At 38.8% G+C, this 26,649-nt stretch overlaps 1 protein-coding gene across 1 annotated transcript in view; it reads left to right on the top strand.

The window, feature by feature from the left end:
• Positions 1-26,649, top strand: part of DLGAP2 (DLG associated protein 2) — a 1,278,043-nt gene that overhangs the window by 1,011,854 nt on the left and 239,540 nt on the right. The window contains exon 8 of the mRNA XM_085610808.1: positions 26,082-26,164. Coding sequence (XP_085466934.1) covers positions 26,082-26,164 — 83 coding nt within the window. The remainder of the gene's footprint in view (positions 1-26,081; positions 26,165-26,649) is intronic.

Genomic DNA, 26,649 nt, shown 5'->3' on the forward strand with positions numbered 1-26,649 from the left:
ATAATATTCTAAAAAAATATCTAATATCTATACTTATTTCTTTAAAATACCGTCTGATATTTTTGTTTCAGAAGTATAATCACAATAATATATGTCAAATAACTCCACAATACATCTGGTTCCATTTCCTTTAGGCCAAATAGTAATTTTAAAATTCTTTTTTTGTTTAATTTCCAATGGTAATCCAATAAAAAACAAAAGTTTAAATTGTACAGATGTCACCGTTTCTCTGTAACATTTTGGTTTCCGAAAGATTAATTAATAATTAAATAAGTCCACAATAGAATTGTTTACTTTTCCGCATGGCCAAATAGTAATTTAAAAAAAAAAATTGAAAAAATTTCCAATGGCAATCCAATAACATTCCAAAATTTAAATTGTGCAGATGTTACCGATTTTTTCTAAATTTTTGGTTTTCCAAAGTTTCCTTAAAAAATGGAAAAATTCCAAATTACAATTGGTTACCTTTCCATTAGGCCAAATGATAATTTGTTAAATCTTTTTATTTGTAAATTCCAAATGGTAATCCAATAAAATGGTAAAATTATTTTCTCCAGATGTTGTCAAATCTCTCTAAAATTTAGGTTTCAGGAAGATTAGATAGGAATTTGCTAAATCAAAAGGCAAACGTTGCTTAAAAATCAATTGGGAATCATTACACAGTGTCCAGCCTTTTTCACATTTAAGATAAACTGTGTAATGACCAGAAGTTACAGTAGGTCCATCATGGAAAATTATTGCAACTGTTACAAAAGTTTTTCCTGAAATTGATAATTGCTGTCCTGTAAACTTCTTTATTAAAGCATCCAATTTTGAACCATCAGCTCTACATCGTTGCATCATTAAAATTACATACTGTCTGTATTCCTTTAAAATTAATGTTGAAAACATGTCAGATTTACACTCACTGCATTGCATGCTATGATTAGCATCTTTAACTAATTTAGCAAAAGTGACTGTTTTACTCTCTGGCAATGTTAAATAAATAAACCTTTCAGAATCAACATTAGAGCCACATATATTATAACAGTTTTCACAACTATGTTCCCATTTATAAGAGAGACCAAACATATTTTGTATTTGTACTCCTTCCTCTTCCAGTACCTGAAGAAAATACATCAAGAATTCCTGTGCATCTTGCTGTACATTTTGAGAAAACTGTGTTCGTCCTGAACATAAATCTAAAACTTTTCTAATTTCAGTAGCACTTTCTATTTGAGTTTTATCATTACTCAGCTTTTCAAAAAGGAGACTCAGCACAGTACAGAATCTTTTTCCCTGATTTACTATTATCTGCTCTTGCAAACTTTCCAGATAAAGTGCAACATTCAGCACTACATTAGCGTAGCAGTTGACACCAGAGCTATTTTCAAAATAACATCCTACAACCTGTTCTTCATTTTCCTTATTCTTTTTGCTTGCAATTACATCACTCCTCTTTTTTTTCCTCCTCTCTACATCTTCATTACAGATATTCTCATTTCTCCTTTTACGAGAAACTACACGTTTCTCCAACACAGGATACTGACCTAAATGAGGAGCATAGCTTCTTCTTAATCTATTATACTCCTTTACACAGTTTGTATCAGCACTAACTTTTGAATCATCAAAGTCTATCATGAATAAACCTGATAATGTTTTCACTCGTGACAAAGCAACATATGCCATACCTTCTTTGAACACAGTTGAACCAATGTTCACAAATGCACAATCTACAGTCAATCCTTGAGACTTGTGAATAGTTACAGCATATGCTAGAGAAAATGGAAACTGCTTCCTACGTACATATAAGTCTTTCACAAGCATGAAACGAACTGTACAACGACAAATATCTTTAACTTCTTCTATCTGATCAAATTTTATTTTTAAACATTCAATTCCATCTTTTTTCTGATAATTAATAAAACCCACAACTCTTCCCATAGCTCCATTAACTAAACCTTTTTCAACATCCAAATTTCTCCTTAAAAATACTCTACAGTTCATGCAAACATATAGATTTTTTTCTAATCCAGCTGTTTTGGAAATCTTCTTCTCTAGTGAATCCAATTTATTTTTCAGTGTGCCTGTTAATGTGACAGTAATTCTTCCATCCTCAATTTTGTCCACTGCTTCCAATTTCCTGATATCTTCCTTTTCCAATTTCAAAAGCTCCTCATTGAATATTGAGCATTCACGTAGAGTTGGCATTAAGCAGATGACACTTTTCTTTTCTGCAATGTTCTTGTATATGTTCTCTGCAACTATTTCTTCCTTTGGAAATAAATTATGTAGCAGCCGAGTCTGTAATGCTTTTGTGCCAGCTTCAGTCAGTAGTCCAATTCTGATATCTTTCAGAATACTTCCATATTCTTCATCGTTTGCTTGCCTCATATTAGTTGTAAGTTCCTTGTACTCAAAGAAGGACCAAATATTTGCATTACCGATGCTTCCCAATGACTTCTTCGTGTCTTCATGTGTCACAGTATTAAACACTGGTTGTCCTTTAACTGGAGTAAGTTGCAAAAGATCTCCAAAAACTATGACGTGTTTTCCTCCAAATAACACGTCATAGTCTGACTTCAGAATTTGCTGCATTCTTAAATGCACAAAGGCAAGCATTAAGTTCGATACCATGCTCACCTCATCAATAATGAGAACTTGCATCTTCTTCAATACTCTTGAAACTTCCAAGCATGCTTCTCCAGTTAGCTTGTTGTATTGTATTTTGTTCTCATGCTCCACTGGTAACATTAGCAAACGATGTAAAGTGATTCCTTTTATGTTATATGCTGCTAACCCAGTTGGAGCAGTAACCACACAAGACAAAGTAGAATCCGTTTTTTGCTGTAGGTAGCTTCTGATGACTTTTATAAGGAAACTTTTTCCAGTTCCAGCTTGTCCGCTTACATACATCCTGATTGGATGAAATGATGTGCATGAGCACTCTTTTTTTTCATGTAGAAATCCGTGATCAATTTTGTTTCTGATCTCTTCATAAATTTGTTGCTTCTCTTGATTCAGTTGTCTTTCCAAATTTTGTAAGTCTATAAATTCTTCTTGAGCTTGATTCATAGCTGTTTCCACTTCATTCATGGCTATTGATGCTTCATTTTCAACGATTGGTTGTCCTAGGGGATCTTGACTGAGTGTTCCTGAACTTTGGCTGTCCTGAGAACTGTCTCTAGCTATTTCTGCTGCAATTGTAGTTTCCTGTTCAATTTCTTCATTTAACATTTGCAGATAAGTTGTGAATGTTCTGCATTGTATGCTGTCTTTGCAAGCAATAAATGAATCTTCATAGCTTTGAAATTCTCCCAGTAGTTCATCCTCTGTACGCCATGGTTTAAACAGCTGTAAAAGAGCCAAGTAGTAAAATTCCTTTTTGTCAGTAGTGTCGCAACTCAGCTTCCGGTGATTTACCAAACTTCCTTTTGTTTGCTTCACCAAACATCCTTCCTCACCAATAACTTTATATTTTCCATTGTTGATGTCTTCTGCGGCTTTCCGTGAATAAATGTAGTTCTGCAGCACTTCATAGAGACACATGTTCTCCAGATGATGACTTCTCTTTGGGTAATATGTATCCAACATGTTTGATTTCAAAATATCTGTACTTTCTGGGTCATTCTCGGCCAAATATTCAATTTCTCCAACAGATTTCAGTACCCGATTTCTCATTGCTGCAAGGCCTAAACTTGCCAAAATTATTCTTCTTGATTTCGAGTAGAGACTTGCAGAAGATAACCTATCTGAACATTCGTAGGATCCAATTTCTCGATGCGATAACATCTTCAAACTGAAACTGTACAGCTTCTTACTGACAGTTTTCTCGTGAGAAATCTCTTCCCACATTTCCTTCAATTCTGTTTTTTCTGATTTCGTAATGTAAGACGTTACATATCGAGCAACAGCAATGGAATTGTCAGCTACATACTGTATATCCATGTTAGCGTTCCACATGGATAAAATGACTGGGTTGTAGTCATTTATATTTTTTGATTCTTCTTTTCTTTTAAGGTTGTAGGTATTCTTAGGTGATTTTCTTGTGATAGTATGTCTCACAGCTGACATAAAACTGTTAACTCTTCCATTTGAAAGAACAGGTCTAGGAAATCCAAATTGACATTTAGTGTAGTATTTATCTTTGCTCTTGTATTTCCGTCGACAGTATTTTCCACACCGATGACTTTGGAAACGTAAAACTTGCTCCTTTAACTTTTTCTCTTCTGTGCTTTTTGGTATAGCACATGTTGCATATTCTTCAATGTAAGATAACACTGCTTCATCAGTATCTGTTCCAAACTTTGGGGCATCCTTGATCCACAACAGCATATGAATATGAGGAGCACCTCTTGCCTGGTACTCTTTTCTCCAAAAGAAATCCACTACTTCTCCTAGAGGTGGATTTTTTTTATTGCAGATGAAGGACATCATAGCCTCAAATCTATGATTGAAATATCTGCAAACATTAACCGGATCCAATGAGCACAGTTCTCCTGCTGTTTTGTATTCGATGTTTTTAATGTTTGAATTTGCCTCTCGTAGAAAATCCAGTAAATCATCCCAAGCGTACTCAGCACAGCTTAGGGTAAGGAACCATGTTGCTTTTCCTAAATTCCGTAACATGCATTTTAATTCACCATGGCGTCGGTACCAATATTCATTTGTCCCACGCTGACAAGCCATCAGATTGATCAGTTGTGTTTCCAAATGATCATCTCGGTGCTGCACTTTCTCCATAAAATCCTTAGCAGACACATTTTGTAAATGTACTCCACTTTTTAAAATGTGATTTACTGCATAAGACAGTGCAGACAAGTCGCTTTCAAATAAAAGATGGAACAAATAAGGAATACTTTGTCGAAATCTGGGATCTTCAGCATATAGTCTTGTAGTCCGATACTCAGAAGCTGGAATCTGTTCCGGACGTTCATCGTATCGTCCTCCTTTTCCTTTAGGAAACAGCTGGGGAAAACATCGAGCTTCCAAGCTCTCCTCCCATACACTCACGGGAGTTCCTTTTGCTTTCTTCATCTGAAATAGATCAATATTGTCTCCCATAACTTCTTTTGAATGAAGATGATGTATGCTAAAATGTTCATATATTTCTTCTTCCTTTGACTTGTCCACTTTTTCAATTTGTCCAGTTGGTGTTTCTGTGTCTTCTTGTAAATCTTCTTCTTCTTCTTCTTCTATATAAATTGATTCATACCATTTGTTATTCTTTTTCAAATACAAATTTGCTCTTTGTACTTTCCGTACATCTACCAGCTCCTGCCAAATCTTCTTATTCTTTGTAGGTACACCATTAACCAGAATAATTAATGGTTCAGTTTCCAAAGTATCCGCATCAATAGTTTCCATATTTTTTTTCAAATCCAAGGGCAAATACACCACTCTACCTTTTAAACCTCTCAGTAAATCTGAAGGAGGTAATTTACCAGTTTTGGGCTCCATACGTACTATGGTCTGGAACGGATGAACACATTGAATGAGTATAGACTCATATGTATTTAATTCAGAAAGTTCAGTAGGAATAGCATCCAATTCTAAATTATTATGTACAGCTCTGGTCGGCATTCTATTTTCCTCTAACTTGTTGTAACAGTATTTACAAATACGCTGAACTTCACCCAATTCAAAACAATTTTCAAGAAATATATAGGTGGCAAAATCCTTCCACTTATAATTATCTTCATTTTCACTCTTTCTGTAGAGATCAACATACCTGGTTTGTTTTCTATAATGAGTTCTGCGGCAACAAATACAAGTAATATTTGGTCTTTCATTAGAGATTATTGCAAATTTTGTTATGTGATCATTAAATGTCTTACTTACAGAGGGTTCTACATTTTCTTCCACTTCTTCCTCATTTACTGTGTCCTTCTCTGCACTGTTTTGTTCAGGACCAAAGTAACAAAACTGAATTTCATCAACAACCTTCTCTACATCTGATACCGTTCCACGGAACAGAGCCCTATTCAATTCATCTAACTTTATTGCTGGACTTTTAGCAAAATACAACCGTCTCACAAACTTTCTCATTTCAGTATGATGAACAGCCAGCATCCTAAAATGATGGAAAACACTATTACACACTTTTCTAGATAGACAAGCCAGAGAATGACCCTGCAAACCAGTATTCTCTCTCACTCTGCATGGATCTAGACTTTGAAGCACCTTAATCTTCTGTTTCACACTTTTTTTGCTATATTCTCTTAGAAACTCACGAAATTTATCAATAGATTCCTGACGCACAGTGCAAATACTACTACAATTCCAAGTGTACACTGGGGCTTTAGGACGTCTCCCCATAGCCTCATCCGCCATCACTTGTACCTCATCTCTTGGAACCATTATCTCCTTCTCCATTATGCAACCATTTTTCACTTCATAAGCACGACCTCTGGTGTCAACTGCATGCAGCAAACTATTACTTTGAAAATAACTCTCTTCATTAAAAAAAGGTTCACTACTTGAACTATGCATCCATTTTCCTAAAAACACTTTACAAAAGTTTGTTCTGTTCACTACTCTTTTCCTTTTGCTATGTGATTTCAGTACATTAACCATTTTGTCTAATGTACGCATCCTATTCAAAATTAAAATGAATAGTTTCCTTTTTAATTCTAATGCCTTTGCTGCAATGGCTTCAATTTCTTTTTTTCTCTTATAAAACTTTGCCTTTTGCTTATATTTCTTCACATCCTTTATCAAATTGGACATAACTCTCCTCTGAAACATTTTTCTACGTATCTCTTTAAACGCTGTTTTTCTGTTTAAGTTTATCTTTTTAGTTGCAGAAGGTATATTTGCATTAACTAAATTCTCAATTTTTTCCTGTCCTTTTCGATTCAAATCATTCTTTCCAGTACAGACATTTTGTACATTTTTCCTTTTTTTGAATATGTTCCTTAGAAAATCTTTTTTTTGCTTACCAGAAGATTTTTTCTTCTTCCCAACATGAGCATCTTCAACTAACTTAGGTCCTCCAGTTGTCTTCAAATATAGGTTTTTTTTCTGCTCTTTTTTTACTCTGGATTTTGTAGGCATCTTAAATTTTGTTCACTGCTCTTCAGCAATACCTGAAAAAAACTAAAAAAAAATTCCTTTATTTTATTTAAATATATTACTACATTTGTTTTCACATTAGTCACAAAACGAAATTTCTTTGCCAATTTGAAAGCACACTTACTGCTCTTTTTTTTGGCAAGTGATAAACACTTTTAAAGACTGACACATTATGAATCCACTTTTCAGATTTTTTACAAAGCACATGTCCAAACTGCTTTTTCAGACCAGCATCATTTGTAACCTGTGTGTCTGCCTACACTCCAGCAAGGGCAACCAGCCTTAGTGATGCTGAATGTATTTGCATTACTGACTGAAACCTCAAACCCCACTCGCTTGTGAATACTGTGCATGATTCCACATGGTAAGCAGCTACCTGTGTGCTAAGAGTCTGCTTCTGCACCAAAAAAAGGCTCCCCCTTTCCTTCTAATGCAACTGTGAAATCACCAGAGCAATACGCAATAAATCTCTGCCTGTAATTCCTATTTGCACACAGAGTCATGTTTTCACATTAGTCACAAAACGAAATTTCTTTGCCAATTTGAAAGCACACTTACTGCTCTTTTTTTTGGCAAGTGATAAACACTTTTACAGACTGACACATTATGAATCCACTTTTCAGATTTTTTACAAAGCACATGTCCAAACTGCTTATTCAGACCAGCATCATTTGTAACCTGGGTGTCTGCCTACACTCCAGCAAGGGCAACCAGCCTTAGTGATGCTGAATGTATTTGCATTACTGACTGAAACCTCAAACCCCACTCGCTTGTGAATACTGTGCATGATTCCACATAGTAAGCAGCTACCTGTGTGCTAAGAGTCTGCTTCTGCACCAAAAAATGTCTCCCCCTTTCCATCTAATGCAACTGTGAAATCACCAGAGCAATACGCAATAAATCTCTGCCTGTAATTCCTATTTGCACACAGTCATGTTTTCACATTAGTCACAAAACGAAATTTCTTTGCCAATTTGAAAGCACACTTACTGCTCTTTTTTTTGGCAAGTGATAAACACTTTTACAGACTAACACATTATGAATCCACTTTTCAGATTTTTTACAAAGCACATGTCCAAACTGCTTTTTCAGACCAGCATCATTTGTAACCTGGGTGTCTGCCTACACTCCAGCAAGGGCAACCAGCCTTAGTGATGCTGAATGTATTTGCATTACTGACTGAAACCTCAAACCCCACTCGCTTGTGAATACTGTGCATGATTCCACATGGTAAGCAGCTACCTGTGTGCTAAGAGTCAGCTTCTGCACCAAAAAAAGGCTCCCCCTTTCCTTCTAATGCAACTGTGAAATCACCAGAGCAATACGCAATAAATCTCTGCCTGTAATTCCTATTTGCACACAGAGTCATGTTTTCACATTAGTCACAAAACGAAATTTCTTTGCCAATTTGAAAGCACACTTACTGCTCTTTTTTTTGGCAAGTGATAAACACTTTTACAGACTGACACATTATGAATCCACTTTTCAGATTTTTTACAAAGCACATGTCCAAACTGCTTTTTCAGACCAGCATCATTTGTAACCTGGGTGTCTGCCTACACTCCAGCAAGGGCAACCAGCCTTAGTGATGCTGAATGTATTTGCATTACTGACTGAAACCTCAAACCCCACTCACTTGTGAATACTGTGCATGATTCCACATAGTAAGCAGCTACCTGTGTGCTAAGAGTCTGCTTCTGCACCAAAAAATGTCTCTCCCTTTCCATCTAATGCAACTGTGAAATCACCAGAGCAATACGCAATAAATCTCTGCCTGTAATTCCTATTTGCACACAGAGTCATGTTTTCACATTAGTCACAAAACGAAATTTCTTTGCCAATTTGAAAGCACACTTACTGCTCTTTTTTTTGGCAAGTGATAAACACTTTTACAGACTGACACATTATGAATCCACTTTTCAGATGTTTTACAAAGCACATGTCCAAACTGCTTTTCCAGACCAGCATCATTTGTAACCTGGGTGTCTGCCTACACTCCAGCAAGGGCAACCAGCCTTAGTGATGCTGAATGTATTTGCATTACTGACTGAAACCTCAGACCCCACTCGCTTGTGAATACTGTGCATGATTCCACATGGTAAGCAGCTACCTGTGTGCTAAGAGTCTGCTTCTGCACCAAAAAATGTCTCCCCCTTTCCATCTAATGCAACTGTGAAATCACCAGAGCAATACGCAATAAATCTCTGCCTGTAATTCCTATTTGCACACAGAGTCATGTTTTCACATTAGTCACAAAACGAAATTTCTTTGCCAATTTGAAAGCACACTTACTGCTCTTTTTTTTGGCAAGTGATAAACACTTTTACAGACTGACACATTATGAATCCACTTTTCAGATGTTTTACAAAGCACATGTCCAAACTGCTTTTTCAGACCAGCATCATTTGTAACCTGGGTGTCTGCCTACACTCCAGCAAGGGCAAACAGCCTTAGTGATGCTGAATGTATTTGCATTACTGACTGAAACCTCAAACCCCACTCGCTTGTGAATACTTTGCATGATTCCACATGGTAAGCAGCTACCTGTGTGCTAAGAGTCAGCTTCTGCACCAAAAAAAGGCTCCCCCTTTCCTTCTAATGCAACTGTGAAATCACCAGAGCAATACGCAATAAATCTCTGCCTGTAATTCCTATTTGCACACAGAGTCATGTTTTCACATTAGTCACAAAACGAAATTTCTTTGCCAATGTGAAAGCACACTTACTGCTCTTTTTTTTGGCAAGTGATAAACACTTTTACAGACTGACACATTATGAATCCACTTTTCAGATTTTTTACAAAGCACATGTCCAAACTGCTTTTTCAGACCAGCATCATTTGTAACCTGGGTGTCTGCCTACACTCCAGCAAGGGCAACCAGCCTTAGTGATGCTGAATGTATTTGCATTACTGACTGAAACCTCAAACCCCACTCGCTTGTGACTACTGTGCATGATTCCACATGGTAAGCAGCTACCTGTGTGCTAAGAGTCTGCTTCTGCACCAAAAAATGTCTCCCCCTTTCCATCTAATGCAACTGTGAAATCACCAGAGCAATACGCAATAAATCTCTGCCTGTAATTCCTATTTGCACACAGAGTCATGTTTTCACATTAGTCACAAAACGAAATTTCTTTGCCAATTTGAAAGCACACTTACTGCTCTTTTTTTTGGCAAGTGATAAACACTTTTACAGACTGACACATTATGAATCCACTTTTCAGATTTTTTACAAAGCACATGTCCAAACTGCTTTTTCAGACCAGCATCATTTGTAACCTGGGTGTCTGCCTACACTCCAGCAAGGGCAACCAGCCTTAGTGATGCTGAATGTATTTGCATTACTGACTGAAACCTCAAACCCCACTCGCTTGTGAATACTGTGCATGATTCCACATAGTAAGCAGCTACCTGTGTGCTAAGAGTCTGCTTCTGCACCAAAAAATGTCTCCCCCTTTCCATCTAATGCAACTGTGAAATCACCAGAGCAATACGCAATAAATCTCTGCCTGTAATTCCTATTTGCACACAGTCATGTTTTCACATTAGTCACAAAACGAAATTTCTTTGCCAATTTGAAAGCACACTTACTGCTCTTTTTTTTGGCAAGTGATAAACACTTTTACAGACTAACACATTATGAATCCACTTTTCAGATTTTTTACAAAGCACATGTCCAAACTGCTTTTTCAGACCAGCATCATTTGTAACCTGGGTGTCTGCCTACACTCCAGCAAGGGCAACCAGCCTTAGTGATGCTGAATGTATTTGCATTACTGACTGAAACCTCAAACCCCACTCGCTTGTGAATACTGTGCATGATTCCACATGGTAAGCAGCTACCTTTGTGCTAAGAGTCAGCTTCTGCACCAAAAAAAGGCTCCCCCTTTCCTTCTAATGCAACTGTGAAATCACCAGAGCAATACGCAATAAATCTCTGCCTGTAATTCCTATTTGCACACAGAGTCAAGTTTTCACATTAGTCACAAAACGAAATTTCTTTGCCAATTTGAAAGCACACTTACTGCTCTTTTTTTTGGCAAGTGATAAACACTTTTACAGACTGACACATTATGAATCCACTTTTCAGATTTTTTACAAAGCACATGTCCAAACTGCTTTTTCAGACCAGCATCATTTGTAACCTGGGTGTCTGCCTACACTCCAGCAAGGGCAACCAGCCTTAGTGATGCTGAATGTATTTGCATTACTGACTGAAACCTCAAACCCCACTCACTTGTGGATACTGTGCATGATTCCACATAGTAAGCAGCTACCTGTGTGCTAAGAGTCTGCTTCTGCACCAAAAAATGTCTCTCCCTTTCCATCTAATGCAACTGTGAAATCACCAGAGCAATACGCAATAAATCTCTGCCTGTAATTCCTATTTGCACACAGAGTCATGTTTTCACATTAGTCACAAAACGAAATTTCTTTGCCAATTTGAAAGCACACTTACTGCTCTTTTTTTTGGCAAGTGATAAACACTTTTACAGACTGACACATTATGAATCCACTTTTCAGATGTTTTACAAAGCACATGTCCAAACTGCTTTTCCAGACCAGCATCATTTGTAACCTGGGTGTCTGCCTACACTCCAGCAAGGGCAACCAGCCTTAGTGATGCTGAATGTATTTGCATTACTGACTGAAACCTCAAACCCCACTCGCTTGTGAATACTGTGCATGATTCCACATAGTAAGCAGCTACCTGTGTGCTAAGAGTCTGCTTCTGCACCAAAAAATGTCTCCCCCTTTCCATCTAATGCAACTGTGAAATCACCAGAGCAATACGCAATAAATCTCTGCCTGTAATTCCTATTTGCACACAGAGTCATGTTTTCACATTAGTCACAAAACGAAATTTCTTTGCCAATTTGAAAGCACACTTACTGCTCTTTTTTTTGGCAAGTGATAAACACTTTTACAGACTGACACATTATGAATCCACTTTTCAGATGTTTTACAAAGCACATGTCCAAACTGCTTTTTCAGACCAGCATCATTTGTAACCTGGGTGTCTGCCTACACTCCAGCAAGGGCAAACAGCCTTAGTGATGCTGAATGTATTTGCATTACTGACTGAAACCTCAAACCCCACTCGCTTGTGAATACTTTGCATGATTCCACATGGTAAGCAGCTACCTGTGTGCTAAGAGTCAGCTTCTGCACCAAAAAAAGGCTCCCCCTTTCCTTCTAATGCAACTGTGAAATCACCAGAGCAATACGCAATAAATCTCTGCCTGTAATTCCTATTTGCACACAGAGTCATGTTTTCACATTAGTCACAAAACGAAATTTCTTTGCCAATGTGAAAGCACACTTACTGCTCTTTTTTTTGGCAAGTGATAAACACTTTTACAGACTGACACATTATGAATCCACTTTTCAGATTTTTTACAAAGCACATGTCCAAACTGCTTTTTCAGACCAGCATCATTTGTAACCTGGGTGTCTGCCTACACTCCAGCAAGGGCAACCAGCCTTAGTGATGCTGAATGTATTTGCATTACTGACTGAAACCTCAAACCCCACTCGCTTGTGACTACTGTGCATGATTCCACATGGTAAGCAGCTACCTGTGTGCTAAGAGTCTGCTTCTGCACCAAAAAATGTCTCCCCCTTTCCATCTAATGCAACTGTGAAATCACCAGAGCAATACGCAATAAATCTCTGCCTGTAATTCCTATTTGCACACAGAGTCATGTTTTCACATTAGTCACAAAACGAAATTTCTTTGCCAATTTGAAAGCACACTTACTGCTCTTTTTTTGGCAAGTGATAAACACTTTTACAGACTGACACATTATGAATCCACTTTTCAGATTTTTTACAAAGCACATGTCCAAACTGCTTTTTCAGACCAGCATCATTTGTAACCTGGGTGTCTGCCTACACTCCAGCAAGGGCAACCAGCCTTAGTGATGCTGAATGTATTTGCATTACTGACTGAAACCTCAAACCCCACTCGCTTGTGAATACTGTGCATGATTCCACATGGTAAGCAGCTACCTGTGTGCTAAGAGTCTGCTTCTGCACCAAAAAATGTCTCCCCCTTTCCATCTAATGCAACTGTGAAATCACCAGAGCAATACGCAATAAATCTCTGCCTGTAATTCCTATTTGCACACAGAGTCATGTTTTCACATTAGTCACAAAACGAAATTACTTTGCAAATTTGAAAGCACACTTACTGCTCTTTTTTTTGGCAAGTGATAAACACTTTTACAGACTGACACATTATGAATCCACTTTTCAGATTTTTTACAAAGCACATGTCCAAACTGCTTTTTCAGACCAGCATCATTTGTAACCTGGGTGTCTGCCTACACTCCAGCAAGGGCAACCAGCCTTAGTGATGCTGAATGTATTTGCATTACTGAGTCCAACCTCAAACCCTTAAACTATTCTTTTATTATACCAGTACACCTTAATTTATTGTGAAAACATAGTCCATATTATTTTACATGTTCCTCACATTTACATTTCTCCCAAAACAGAAAATAATAAACACAACTTCAACAAAAAGAATTGCATTTCTATTATTCATTTCTTAATTTACCATATACATCCCCTCTCAGACTCTAAACTCACCTTTAAAATTAGTTAGTTGTGAAAGAAATGTGGCACTCAAACAGCAGATTATCAGAGCCAGGATCTCTGTTCTCTACACCTCTCTCCTCTCAGCAGAACCAGATAATGGCAAACTTTCCCTCTCTTTTTCCACACATATACATGTTAGTTTCAAATCTCAGTGCTTGCCCCTTTTTTTCAAATGTAATCACACATTTCTATTGGTTGAAAACCAACCCTTTTCCAAAAGTACCCTTCCCCCAACTTGACTTCTGCCTAGTACCCTTCCCCCAACTTGACTTCTGCCTGCTACCATAGCAACAGCTCATGGAACACTGCTGTGTGGAGTCAGGTCAGAAGTTCGCCAAACAATGTTTCAATTCCAAAGAGCAAGAGTGCTTGACTTTTCAAACCTAACAGCAAATCCATAGTACTGTTCTTTGGTAACACATTTTTCTGTACCAATACAAAACATGCTTCTATTAATTTACACATACAGCCTAGTTTTTATTCTAGAATGGTATGAAACAGCCAATCAGTTCTTTTTTTTAAAAAAAAAATATGTATGCCTCCATTTCCAAACTGTCTTTCTTTTCATATTGCCATTCTACTGAAAGACACCTCCTGAGTGCATCCAGTTCTCCTTTGAAGATGTTCACAGTGTGGATTGTAGGGCACAGCTATGTCTTCTGGAGTGAAAAGTATGCAGAGAAAACAGATATGGTGAGAGACCTTGCTTTGCCAAATGTAGACATTAAATGGATTGGTCAGAGAGGGTTAAAGTGGCACCAATTGATGCCATTGGTGAAATCCTTCATGCACATCCAACACCCTGACCTCATAATAGTGCACTGTGGTGGCAATGACCTAGGCACTTTGACTGGGGTAGGTCTGGAAATGCTTATGAAGGAGACCTTTGCACAACTGTTTTCACTTTTCCCTAAAACTGCCTTTGTGTTTTCTAACATATGCCAAAGGCAAAAATGGAACTGGTCCAATCATTTCTGTCCGCAGATTGACAAAGCAAGAAAGCACGTCAACAAATCTGTTTCTGCTTTCCTCCGAGACTATGGTATGGGTTCCATTTACCACAACAACTTGCGTTACGACATGCAAGACATTTATAGAGGAGATGGTGTGCACTTCAATGATGAAGGGAACAGAGTCTTCCTCTTGAACCTTAGACTCTGCATCGGTACTTACTTGTAGGTACCACTAAAAAATCACTTAATAAACACAACGGCTCTTTTTAGAGCCCCCTAATATCTAAACACTTAAATCTGATTTTCATTTCTTTTTTTATTTTTTTTTTCTACCGCACGCTTACCGTACGCGTACCCCGTGATTTTTTTTAAAATCAATAAATGTTTTCTTTGTACTTTTCTGTCCTTCTTTGACCCCCTTACAAATGTTAGGGGGTCTGTAACTCTCCTCCTTGCCCCCTTTTCTTGTTATCACTCTTTTTTTTCTGAGTGAAACACACGAAATGGCGGCCGCCGCTTCCTGGTTTCGACCGATTCGAATGTTTACTAAGATCTAAGAGCCAATCAGAATCGCGCTCGCGCACGCCACCGTACGCGTACGGTAAGCGTACCGTAAGCGCACCCTAAGCTGGCTCAGATATATATATTGATTTAAAGGCTATTTTCTCAGAATCTACTGAACAGATTTACACCAAACCTACAAAAGGCACTTCCTTGACCTGAGGACTACCTCTCTGCCAAATTTCTAGTAATTCTGTTCAGCCGTTCGGGCTGTAGCTGTGTCTAAAGGTCCTATGGAAAAATGCATGGGAAAAACGCGTTTTGGGACCCCCCTTTTATCTCAGCCCCCGCTTGACGAATCCCCCCGAGACTTTCAGGGAAGGAGCGGAGCGTAGCGCCCCACCTATTTTGAAAAATTCGCGAGGATTCGTCGACCGGCGCCAAAGTTATTCAAAATAGAATGTTGCGGATTTCCTATGGAAACGTGGTCCTAACTATAACTACCTACTGGCGACCACCAGTAGGTAATATATATATATATATATATATATATATATATATATATCATATTATATGTCACCTCAGAGTTCTATGACCTCCTCAATTCCTCTGTCTTCTGTCGTGACTGGTACCTCCCCACTGCCATCTCTTTAAATGACTAAACCATCGTCATAGCCGTCTCCATCAAAATCATTTCCCGTTTTCATTACTTCACATTGACACTTCACCTGTGTCTTAATTGCAGACCAGCACATTTCTAATTTCATCAAAAACCCCTGTCATCACTGCAGACGGCCCCTCTCCAACTCTTTCAAGAATGATACGTCATACTCAGGACGCTTGTACAGACAGCCTCTGCCTTGTTATTATACATTCTGATGGGTATTATCCCACTGCTATTGCTTCCCAAGTCCATAACATTGCCTACGACTCAACAAGTGGGAATTTAACACCATGTTTCAGTCCTGATGCATACTGTTGTTTCTCTCCCGTTAGGGATCTCATCAGATTTTTGAGAACTATCAAACTTTTTGCATCTTCTTCACTTACATTGTGGCGTCTATAGTGGGTCTATAGAAAGTCATCACGCAGACCTGTTAAAGGGGACTATGGGCTAGAGTTTCTAACCAGTTTTGTGGATGCAAACACTCCAATTCACAATATTGGAGTGTTTGTGACCATATAATAGGTATTTTAGGAGTCGGTAAACTGTTATCTGCTGCTAAAAAGAGGGTCCAGATGCGCAAGTCTTTTTATGACCAGAAATTTTCTTTGCCAACCGATTTACGTACTAATAAGTAGGCTTGCATAATAAGGATTTGGATTGGCTTGTAATCCAACCTACCTAGTTAATATCCATTTGGAAAATTGCAAATTGCAACTCAATCTAATGGGTCACAATCACAGTGATGTGACCTGTAAGGATCAGCAGACCACCATATATGTGATTATTATTATTAAATAAAGATCCTGAATCCTGTAAAGGAAGTGTTTTGTTTTTTAACATTTTTATTGAGAGTTGCCAGTGGTCCGCTGGACCACCGCCTTCACCCCTTGAAACATTTACCCCAAATCACAAAGTGGAAGTGATCCAGAAATGGCCCCTCCTCTTTTGCAAGTAGGTTAGCAACCCAACTTGGTAGTCAGTAACCATTCAATGGTTTGTGTCCGGAATATGCAAACCATTTATACATAGGGTACTAATTTTGAACCGGATGGGATGCCCCCAGCACAACTAAATTGTGAATCTGCAACTATTAGGAATTCCATTTTAAGAATTGGTTAAAGTTTACTGACTCATAAAATGGGAATCATACATTTGTACAGAAACCTCAGCCATCTTTGATGTAAGAGAACATTGGATATGTGGCATGGTCAGCCCCAATCATTTTTTTAATATATGACTATGTCACATTGTTGTAAATCAGGGTGCATGTCGTCCTAGTGGAAGCTAAGGAAACATGTACTCAACGTTTAGAAAGTACTCCAATGGTACCAGTACATGCACTTCTATTACGGCAAGGTAATTCCCTTAACATAATATCAGTTTTGGATTTTTAGACCTTCCTTAATTTCGGGAGGTAGACAATGAGAGCAAACATTCTTCCATGTGCCAGTCGCTTCTTCTACTTAATATAGGAAATGAAAGTCTCCCCTTTACGTACAGCAACAGTATGGTATCTGCCTGATGTCAGAGCTCTTTGCCTGCCTAGATAATTTTGAGCGCCACATGCCTACAAGTCAGGAGGTGGCACTTGTATTGTTGGAGTTCGTGGACCGGAGAAGTAGAGTAAGCTCCTTGAAGCTTATAGGTGAGTTCACTGAAGAAGTAGAAGGAAGCACAGGAGAAGTGCAGTAGTGCAATTGTTTTGGCATCTCTAATAGGTTTCGCCAATGGGATTAATAATAAGTTATTTTTGTGCGGCAAGCACACGAACCAATGAGAAGCAAGGGCGAGATGTAATCCACTTTTAAGATTTATATTAAATACAATAGATTTCACAAGCACAACGCAAACACTGTGCAGATAAAACCTACAAAACAGTGATGACCTAACATGCAACGGTGGAGAGATCCACAAAAGATAAGACTAACTAGTGTGGAAAGATGTGTAATATAAGAAAACAAAGAAAAATTCTCATGCTTATGCCATAATTGCGGTATGCACTGAACATTAATGTTCTTATTTTCAAAAGAATGAACGTAAAATATTCTTCATGGTCCCACAAGACATCTTTGAACACAATGGTCCCGATTCACAAAAGTAATCTGAGACAAAATCCGAAATTTGCGACTTTCGGTATTCACAGAAGGCATTTAGGAGTACTAAAGTTAGGATTTTGTCTCAGTAAATCTTAAGTTTCAGTCTTAAGTTAAACTTAAGACAAACTTAAGTTTAACTGAGACAAAATCCTAACTTTATGACTTAAGTTTAACTTAAGTTTAACTTAAGACCAAAAGATAAGTTTAACTGAGACAAAATCCTAACTTTAGTACTCCTAAATGGCTTCTGTGAATACTGAAAGGCGTAAAGTTAGGATTTTGTCTCAGATTACTTTTGTGAATCGGGCCCTCAGTGAACATAAACATGCCAAATTCATTATTTTTAAAAATCCAATGAACTAAAGTATTGCTATTTACATCAAGGATTCCAGCGACAAATAATCACAATACCTACATACTGAATTAACTTTCTGATATGGCATCAAATGATACACAAAGTAAATCAAGCCTGAAAGTTGTATGTCAATTAAGAAACCACTGTAAAATAAAACAAAACAAGAATTAAGGTGGCGTCACAGCTTTTGTGTGAGAAAGCTCATAAACAAATAATAGTGTTAACCAAAAAAAACCAAAAAATTAAATACCCACTGGTTATAGAAGATAATATAAAGGAAAGTCAAGGGGAATCTATAAAGGAAATAGGAAAAACAGATAGGTTACCATGGAAAGGCATGGCCAACCCGTGCAATAAGAGCACTCAAAGTGGTGGCTTAGTCTGGACAGAAGCAAAATACGATAAGAAAAACAGAAAAGAAAATTAATAAAGGAATGCCACCATGCACCCTGAAGAACAAAATTTAGTGCAGTCATTAGAAAAGCCCAAAGGTGTGAAGCTATTGGTGCAGACAGAGCATTATGCATAGAAATGATCAGCACAAAAAAGAGCAAAATAAGTGTTTGTGTCATCACTGGAGTTAATCCAAAAGTATGAAGTTGTTCATGCAAAAAGAGCTTTGTGCTATTAGAAGCTCAGCACATATTTAGAGCTAGATCATAAAACCGCCACCATCGTAAAGATGTGTAAATTAAACAATAAAAACACATAAAACTATAAGTGAGCGAGGACATTAACACAACATACTGACCCATTAGTGGCAATGGGAACAGAGAAATTGAAAAGAGCAGTGACAATCGCCCAAAGCACCATGATAAATATAAAGTGAGATGTCTGTTACATTTAAAACAGTTGAATTCAAATATAAGCAAGGTGAGAAAAAGTGTCAATGATTGCTATATTCGGTGCACTGCATGCGTGTGTCTGGTTCTGCCATAGATTTTGGGAGATCTGTTTGGAATGGTGATACAGTCAAAGTCTCCCGCGCGTAATAAGAGAGGCTAGGGCAACAGTTTTGATTAGTGTGGTCAGTGGTGGGAAGAGAACTGACTACTGGAATCAGATTCCCCTTAGAGTTGAGGACTCCCAGGCTGGGCTAGCAGGGCAGACAAATTCAAAGGCAGGAGTGGTGGAGGTTCAGTTGGTTCCACCAGCTTTACTGCCATTGCCACGTGAATATTATGGTCTGTATTCCCAGAAGTGGTGACGATGGCTAGAAATGCAATTTAGAAGCGCTGTATGTGTGCAGCCTCACATAGGTAAAGGAGATGAGCACGAGTACTACACTGCAGCAGCTACAGACCACAGTTTGGTATGAGGGGGGGCACATTGAGAGGGCTCAGCAATGCGCGCAAGCGCGGAAAAACATTAAAAAACATTTCTGCCTCACAAGCAGATGAAAATAGTACTTGGGCCAAAGGAGTATGAGAAGAGAAACACACAAGGAATAACTGGAAATAGGTGTGCTACGGTCAGTAGAAATGAAGGAAAAGTAAGTGGCAAGCACAGGAACCAAAGAAAAGCAATGGCGGGATGTAAGCTTTATATTAACAATAGATTTAACAAGCACATTGCAAGTGCTGTGCAGGAGAAACCTAAAAAGTACTCTCTTCTTGGTGCCAGGTCTGTCTCTGAGCTTTTTTTAATAGCACAAAGGTACTTCACTGAGTGTTAACGAAAGTCTAATGGAAGAGCATAAAACTCATATTAGCCTCCACGTCCTATCATTACCCAATAAATGGGTGTGGGTCAGTGAATTGCACAAATTGAGAATGATAGAGAACCACTAAGAATATCTGATGTTTGGACATCCAGCTATGAGCACCAGAGATGCCCTTCAACAATGAAAGCTAAATACAGTGAACACACATTTTGCATTGTGAGCTCAGAATCAGCTCATTCAGTATCACTAAATGACCTCCAGACAAAAGGCCAGATGCACTAAAAGTCTGTTCATAAAAAAGTGGTTGTAAAATAAGCACCTACTTTTTAGGAACAAATTCTAATAGGTCGCATCACAAAATCTCCTTTTAGAAGGAGACGCAGAACAACCTATCTGATTAAAAATAATTAGGCAAGTCACTATTTGCCATCCCCTTGTGAATAGCTTGGAAAAAAAGTTCTGTTTCAAAAGCGATAGAAAACAGTACATGGGCCACTGGAGACTGATAAGAGGAACACACGAGGAACAACAGGAAATTGCATGCTACAGCCGATAGAAATAGAGGAAAAGTAAGTGGGAAGCACAGGAACAAATGAAGAGCAAGGGCAGAATATAAGCTCCTTTTAAGATTTATATTAACCTTAGATTTCACAAGCACAGTGCAAGCGCTGTTCAAGCGAAACCTAAAAATGAAAAAATAGTGAAATAATATTATCACAAAATTTGTGCTATATTTTGCCTTTTCTTGCCTCATAATTTAATCAACCATGCTGCATAATTTTGCCCTCCTCTGCCACATAATTCCAATGGCCTGGAGTATACCACCAGACCAAATTGTGATCTCTGTACATAATGTGGCACAAAGCCAAGCGTACTAATGCTATACAAGTTCACAATAGTGTTTTGCTGTGCAGCTAGTGAGTCTGTACTTCAAAGTCTGTCCGTGCTTTTTCTTTTTTCTTTTTTGATTGACTGGACTCCTGAGTCTTAGCAGCAGCTGACAGTATTATGGGGTGGTGTTCCCTGGCTGCAGACCAACCACTAAAGAGGCTCTTTCAGTTCGTTCTTTTGAGTGGTAGCAGGCAGTTCCCAATCAGTAGCTCTTATTGCAAGAGCAGATCATTTCACAGTCTATGGTTAGAATGAGGGGTGTGGAGCCCATCATACACATGCCAGCTCCATACAAAGGGCTGACCTAGCTAATTCCAGTGCAAGGGCCATCACACAAAGTTAGAAAACAGTACTCAAAAATAAACTTTCCACTTAAATTCATGTTGTTACGTTGGGTCTCTAAAGTAGGGGGCAGAAAGTGTTTCACAATATGAACAAACCGGGAACATTGAAAAGTTGTTGAACTGTATGGTAACTCTGCCAGTGATAGTGACTTCGGACACCCTGGACGTCAGTTTGAGCGAAATGATAATAGGATGGAATTGTAAAATGTTCTCACAAACATAGAATTGTCAGCGCAAACTCTTCTTTCCAGGATTTCACAATGCTCAATGTTGTGCAATTAACGTTAAGGAATCACTACTAACACACCAATCACCAGCATTTTTATGACCCTCCACAGGAACACCCTGGTGAGTTGGTGTTCACAAAATATGCTGGTGATATTCAGAAGTGCTGCAACGCACCACCACCATAATACCTTTTTGTTACGTGTGTAATTGTAGGGCAAAGTCAAAATGGGTACTGTGATAGACAAGTCAAAATCCAAGTCTGGCGTGCAACTCTACTGGATGTACAGGAATGTGTGTACAGAGAAGGGGTATGGGTGGATCGTTGTACACAGAAAAAGCCTACTCTTGATATTGCACTACTCATACCCAAGAACAGACCTGCAGTGGCTAACCCCTGAGGTGAGTGGTTCCCAAGGCTGAAAAAGAGAGCAGACTCCTACTTGCCTTCCACAGGTCACATGAGCAAACAGTGTGGAGCTATGCATTGTCCTGTGAGAGTGGACTGCCCCTTCTGCCCTCTGTGGAACCATGGTGTACAACAGTCGCTTTACCCTGAACTGAGGTCCTGCTGCACCATCAGCAGCCACTTGTGTAGGTTCTTCAGCATACTAACATGCTTGCACTAGCCCTCACCACATCGCAGGTGGTTCAGCTTTGAATGTTAAGACTCAGTCTGTTCCACTGCAACTCGCAAGGGGCAGGTCTCTACAGACTAGCATCCCCACCTTCAGACTGTCTCTGTAGGAGACACCGCCCAGCTGTCACTTAGTTCCACCCTGCAGAGCCTCCAGAGCAGGGAAGACATCAGACACTCTGTTTCTCCTTGGGTTGGTAAATAAAAATAGTTTAAGGATTAACATAACTCGAGCTTTAACACTTGCAACGTAGTGGCCATTTTGGAAAGGAAATACTCTGTTTAATGGATTAGAAACTGCGACTAACAGGGAGAACATCATGCTGTGGCGCTCAAATGGCTCATTTTATTCTGTGAAATCGGGGGTCGGATGGCTAGCACACATATCATAGAGATGTTTAAAGAAAGACTAGGTTGTATTGTTAATAGACACATGAATGTATGCAGCCTAACGTCAGTGAAGGAGAGGAACATGAGTACCGCACTGCAGCAGCTGTAGACCACGGTTCTGTATGAGGGTGGAACACTTTGAAAGCTCTCATATAAGCGTGAAAGCGATGTGCAAGCAAAACATCAAAAAAAGTTCTGCTTCAAAAGTGGATGAAAACAGTACTTGGGCCACAGGGGACTGATAAGAGAAACACACAAGGAAGAACAGGAAATAGGTATGCTACAGTCAATAGAAATGGATGAAACGTAAGTGGCAAGCACAGGAACGAGAAAAGCAACTGTGGGATGTTATATTAACAATAAATTTCACAAGCACAGTGCAAGCGATGCACTGGTGAAACCTAAAACTTACTCTCTCCTTGGTGCAAGGTCAGTCCCTGTGCTTTTTTCAATAGTATAAAGGTACTTTGCGAGTGTTAATGAAAGTCTAATGGAAGTTCATGGACCTCATATTAGCCTCCACTTCCTATCATTACCCAATAAATAGGTGTGGTTCAGTGAATTGTACAAATTGAGAATGATAGGGAACCACTAAGAATATCTGATGTTTGGATATCCAGCTTTGAGCAGCAGCTTCAGCAATGAAAGCTAGATACAATGAACACAGGTTTTAGCTCAGAATCAGCCCATTCAGTATCACTAAATGACCTCTAAACTAAGGGCCAGATGCCCTAAAACTCTGTTCAGAAAAAAGTGGTCGTAAAATAAGCACCTACTTTTTACGAACAAACTCTAAGAGGACACATTTCAAAATCTCCTTTCACAAGGAGTCGCAGAGCAACCTGCCTAATTAATATTAATTAGGCACGTCACTATTTGCAATCCCCTAGTGGATGGGTCGAAACAAAGTAATGGTGAATTGCAAGCATCAGCAGTCAGCCGCCCCTGTGTTTTCATTCCCGAATGTAAAACTTTTTTTAATGCATCCATTGTTTTTCCACAGACTGGTGCTGCTTTAAACACAAACGCCTCTTCTGCCTTCTGCTCCTGAGGCTGCCAACAGAATTCCCAAAGGGGAACCGCCCCAAAGAAACACTGCACCTTTGCAACTGTTACCTTCTGCATTGAGGTGTCCTTAACTGTTTAGTGGTTTGCATACAGAATCGCAGTCGCAAATCACAGATACATTGCATACCAATTATTGATTTGATAAAAATGCTACTTTTACACTTCTTCCATATTTTGTTTTGGTATGGCCCGCAAACTCAATTTTACGAGTAGGCAACACTTTTCCGACTTGCAAAATAGGTTTTGTACATTAGAAAAAGCATTTTGTGGTCACAAACCAAATGATATTGTGAATCGGAAGTTCTGCGGTCACAAAATCCTTTCGTAAATCTGGCCTAAATTTTTAGATGATTACCAATGGAAAATCATGGGTGGTACCTTTCTTTTCACAGGAGAAGAGACGAAGTTAACTCTTCAGAAACGTCAGATGAAATGTCATTCTTGGATGATTTTTGGATTTGCCTTCTCACTCTAAATGTGTTTTATTCCTATAAGCTGCTGAGCTCGGCGCTCTCATCTAGCGTATCTGTACCAATGTAGCCTGTGTTGGCCACTGCTGTCAAACAATTATGCTCGCCTAATTTGTATTCTAATAACATTTCATTTTTTCAAACCATATATCCCGTGGCAGGATGGTGCCTTAAATCTGTATTATTCTAACTGTTCAGCCCAATGCTGTTTCCTCTTAATTAAAAGCGGTAAAAATCAAATGTTTCTAGTTCTCCTTATTTACTTTTCTATCTCTTTAGGATTAGTCAATTAATATTTAATGCAATCACGATTTGAACACTAAGTTTTCGATTCTCTGAACTGTCTTGTTTTTTTTCCATTTTTTACCCACCTAAAATCAAACACTAGTATAATTCAAGGTGTGTCTCTTTGTGGTTCTGCGGGCGAGCTCTTTTGAGATCTTTGTTAAAGTATTCATTTGAAGTCTTTAGTCACTTCCCAACCTCGACCCTTCCTTTGGTGTCTTTTAAGAGGAAGAAAAGAAAACAAGGTGGGTTGTGATAGCACATTCGCTGGAGCCCTCTTTCCCAATGGCAATGATTCCTTGAGTTAAAAGCTACTGGAAAGAATCAGAACATTATAATCTCACATACATACTTCAAATTTGGCCCCACTGTTAATATGAAGTGATTGCTGACACATCATCGAGTCCTCAAGTTCATGGTGGCCATCACCAACACCATAACTGATAGTATGGAATGTATTCTTGGTTGACCCACAAGATTGGAACATTTGGGACCATAAATCCTGATCTCTCACGGACAAAACCAGATCATTCAGGGCAAGGAGTGTTTTGGCATTGAATATACATAGTAGCAGTATCCAATGAGGGCAAAGCTAATGGTGCAAATATGGATCTTAACAGTAATAGTGGCAGAGGTCAGTCTCCACTGAAATAGACAGTGATAGAAATGAGAAGGCACCACAAAGTCCCATTGGTGTTTCTGTGCCTACCTACAAATGCCCAGAAGTAGGTACGCAGTTGCCCAGCAAAATATGCAAATAAAGAAGGAAAGGCACATGGAAAGAGAATGGCTTTAACCTATGAAGCTTGGGTGACATGGGGAGATTCAAGGAAAATGATGGAAAGGAGAAAATATTAGGTAGCTGCAAGACTTAGTCTTCTATGTAGAACCCGAGCACAGACAGAGTTTTCACAATTCTTTAGGAGCGCAGGATATCCGCTCTTATTTGTGACATCCGGGAGTGGGCAGAGCAAACACTGATGAGAGGGGAGGGCCTGTCAATCTGATGCTTTGCAATCTGATTTTTCATCTATCACGTAGCACAACGCATGGTGTGAAAGGATCAATGGGTCAGACTACGTGATTTGACTAATGCTGTCGCTCTGCAACGGAAGCCACTTGTTCTCCAAAAGTGCTGTGAATGTTAAAAGAAATGCCAGCAGGTCGCTGGAGCATGTTTACTTTCCTTCTCACTGAAGCCTTAGAGGAAAACAACTGTCTGGCAACAAGTGCTCGGTACATGTGATGAAATAACCGTAGTGATTGTTCGTGTTTAGCTGATCTCATTGCTGGTGTACAGACTAATGCCATTTTTTATGCGATAATTTGCTGGTGTAGTGCAAAATCGTGTTAAGGCCATGAATGTGAAATAAAATGTATTCCTCCGGATACTCGTTTTCCAAGAGCAAGTTACTCATTTTGTAGCAGGTCACGATTGCATATATGTACATCAAACCCTTATGGTAGCTGACAGGTGTGTACAACATTGTGAAACTCAGGAGCAAAATCGAACACCTAAACCAGTGAACCACTGAAACCCCTCTGCAATCCACGGTTCAGTCCATCCTTATGCACCTACTCTCAGGCCTCAGGAATGGAACTCCCTTCGCAGCCCAGTTGATGTGTAGTGTAATGTGTAAGCGGCATGTTTAAATATGGCATAATATTCCTGGTGGATAGCAACATTGATGTCTACAGGATTGTAGTTAATTTGTGCATGCAATTAGGAGATGTAGAAATAAAACAAAGACCTATAGGTAGGGCAGATCTACGAACATCAATGTTACGCATACTAAATGACCCAGGGAGGAAGGTCGAGAAAGAAGAATCATTCTCAATGTCTGGCCTCATTTTGGGTTCTATTTGTTTGTTGCCTTAGGTGGAAACGGCGGATTCAGATACAGAGAGCAAAAGTCTTCGGGAATACCACTCGGTTGGAGTGCAAGTGGAGGACGATAAACGGTAATGCAGGATAACAATTTACTGAAATACATCTTCTGACCAAAAATATTTTGTAGAAATGGTCTCTGCAACTTTTTCTCCTCTCAAGGAAAGGCAAATCTATTGGCCTAAAATAATTGATAGCGTATTTCATTTCTCACACAATATGCATTCCGTGTATGGTAAATGTACGTGCCCCTACAGTGCGGCACAGCGCACGTGGGCATCACATGTAGGGAGGCATTTAGTAGTCTGACATTCAGCTATCCTCAGTAAGCATCAACGATGGACTGAAAGTAGGACTGTGAAGATTTGCGATGCATGTTAGACTAGAATACAAGAAATATATGAGGATATGATAATTCGATGCAAAAATAAAGTTCTTGCTTGTACAGTTCTAAAACGTGCAACTGTAAATGTTTCCCTAAAATTTTAAAATACATTTAGTCATTCTAGTGGTAGTTCTGGCATAATTTGGCAATTAAGAAATTGTCTTTTGCACAGTA

The sequence above is a fragment of the Triturus cristatus genome, chromosome 6, assembly GCF_964204655.1.
Source record: "Triturus cristatus chromosome 6, aTriCri1.1, whole genome shotgun sequence".
Classification (NCBI taxonomy): Eukaryota; Metazoa; Chordata; class Amphibia; order Caudata; family Salamandridae; genus Triturus; species Triturus cristatus.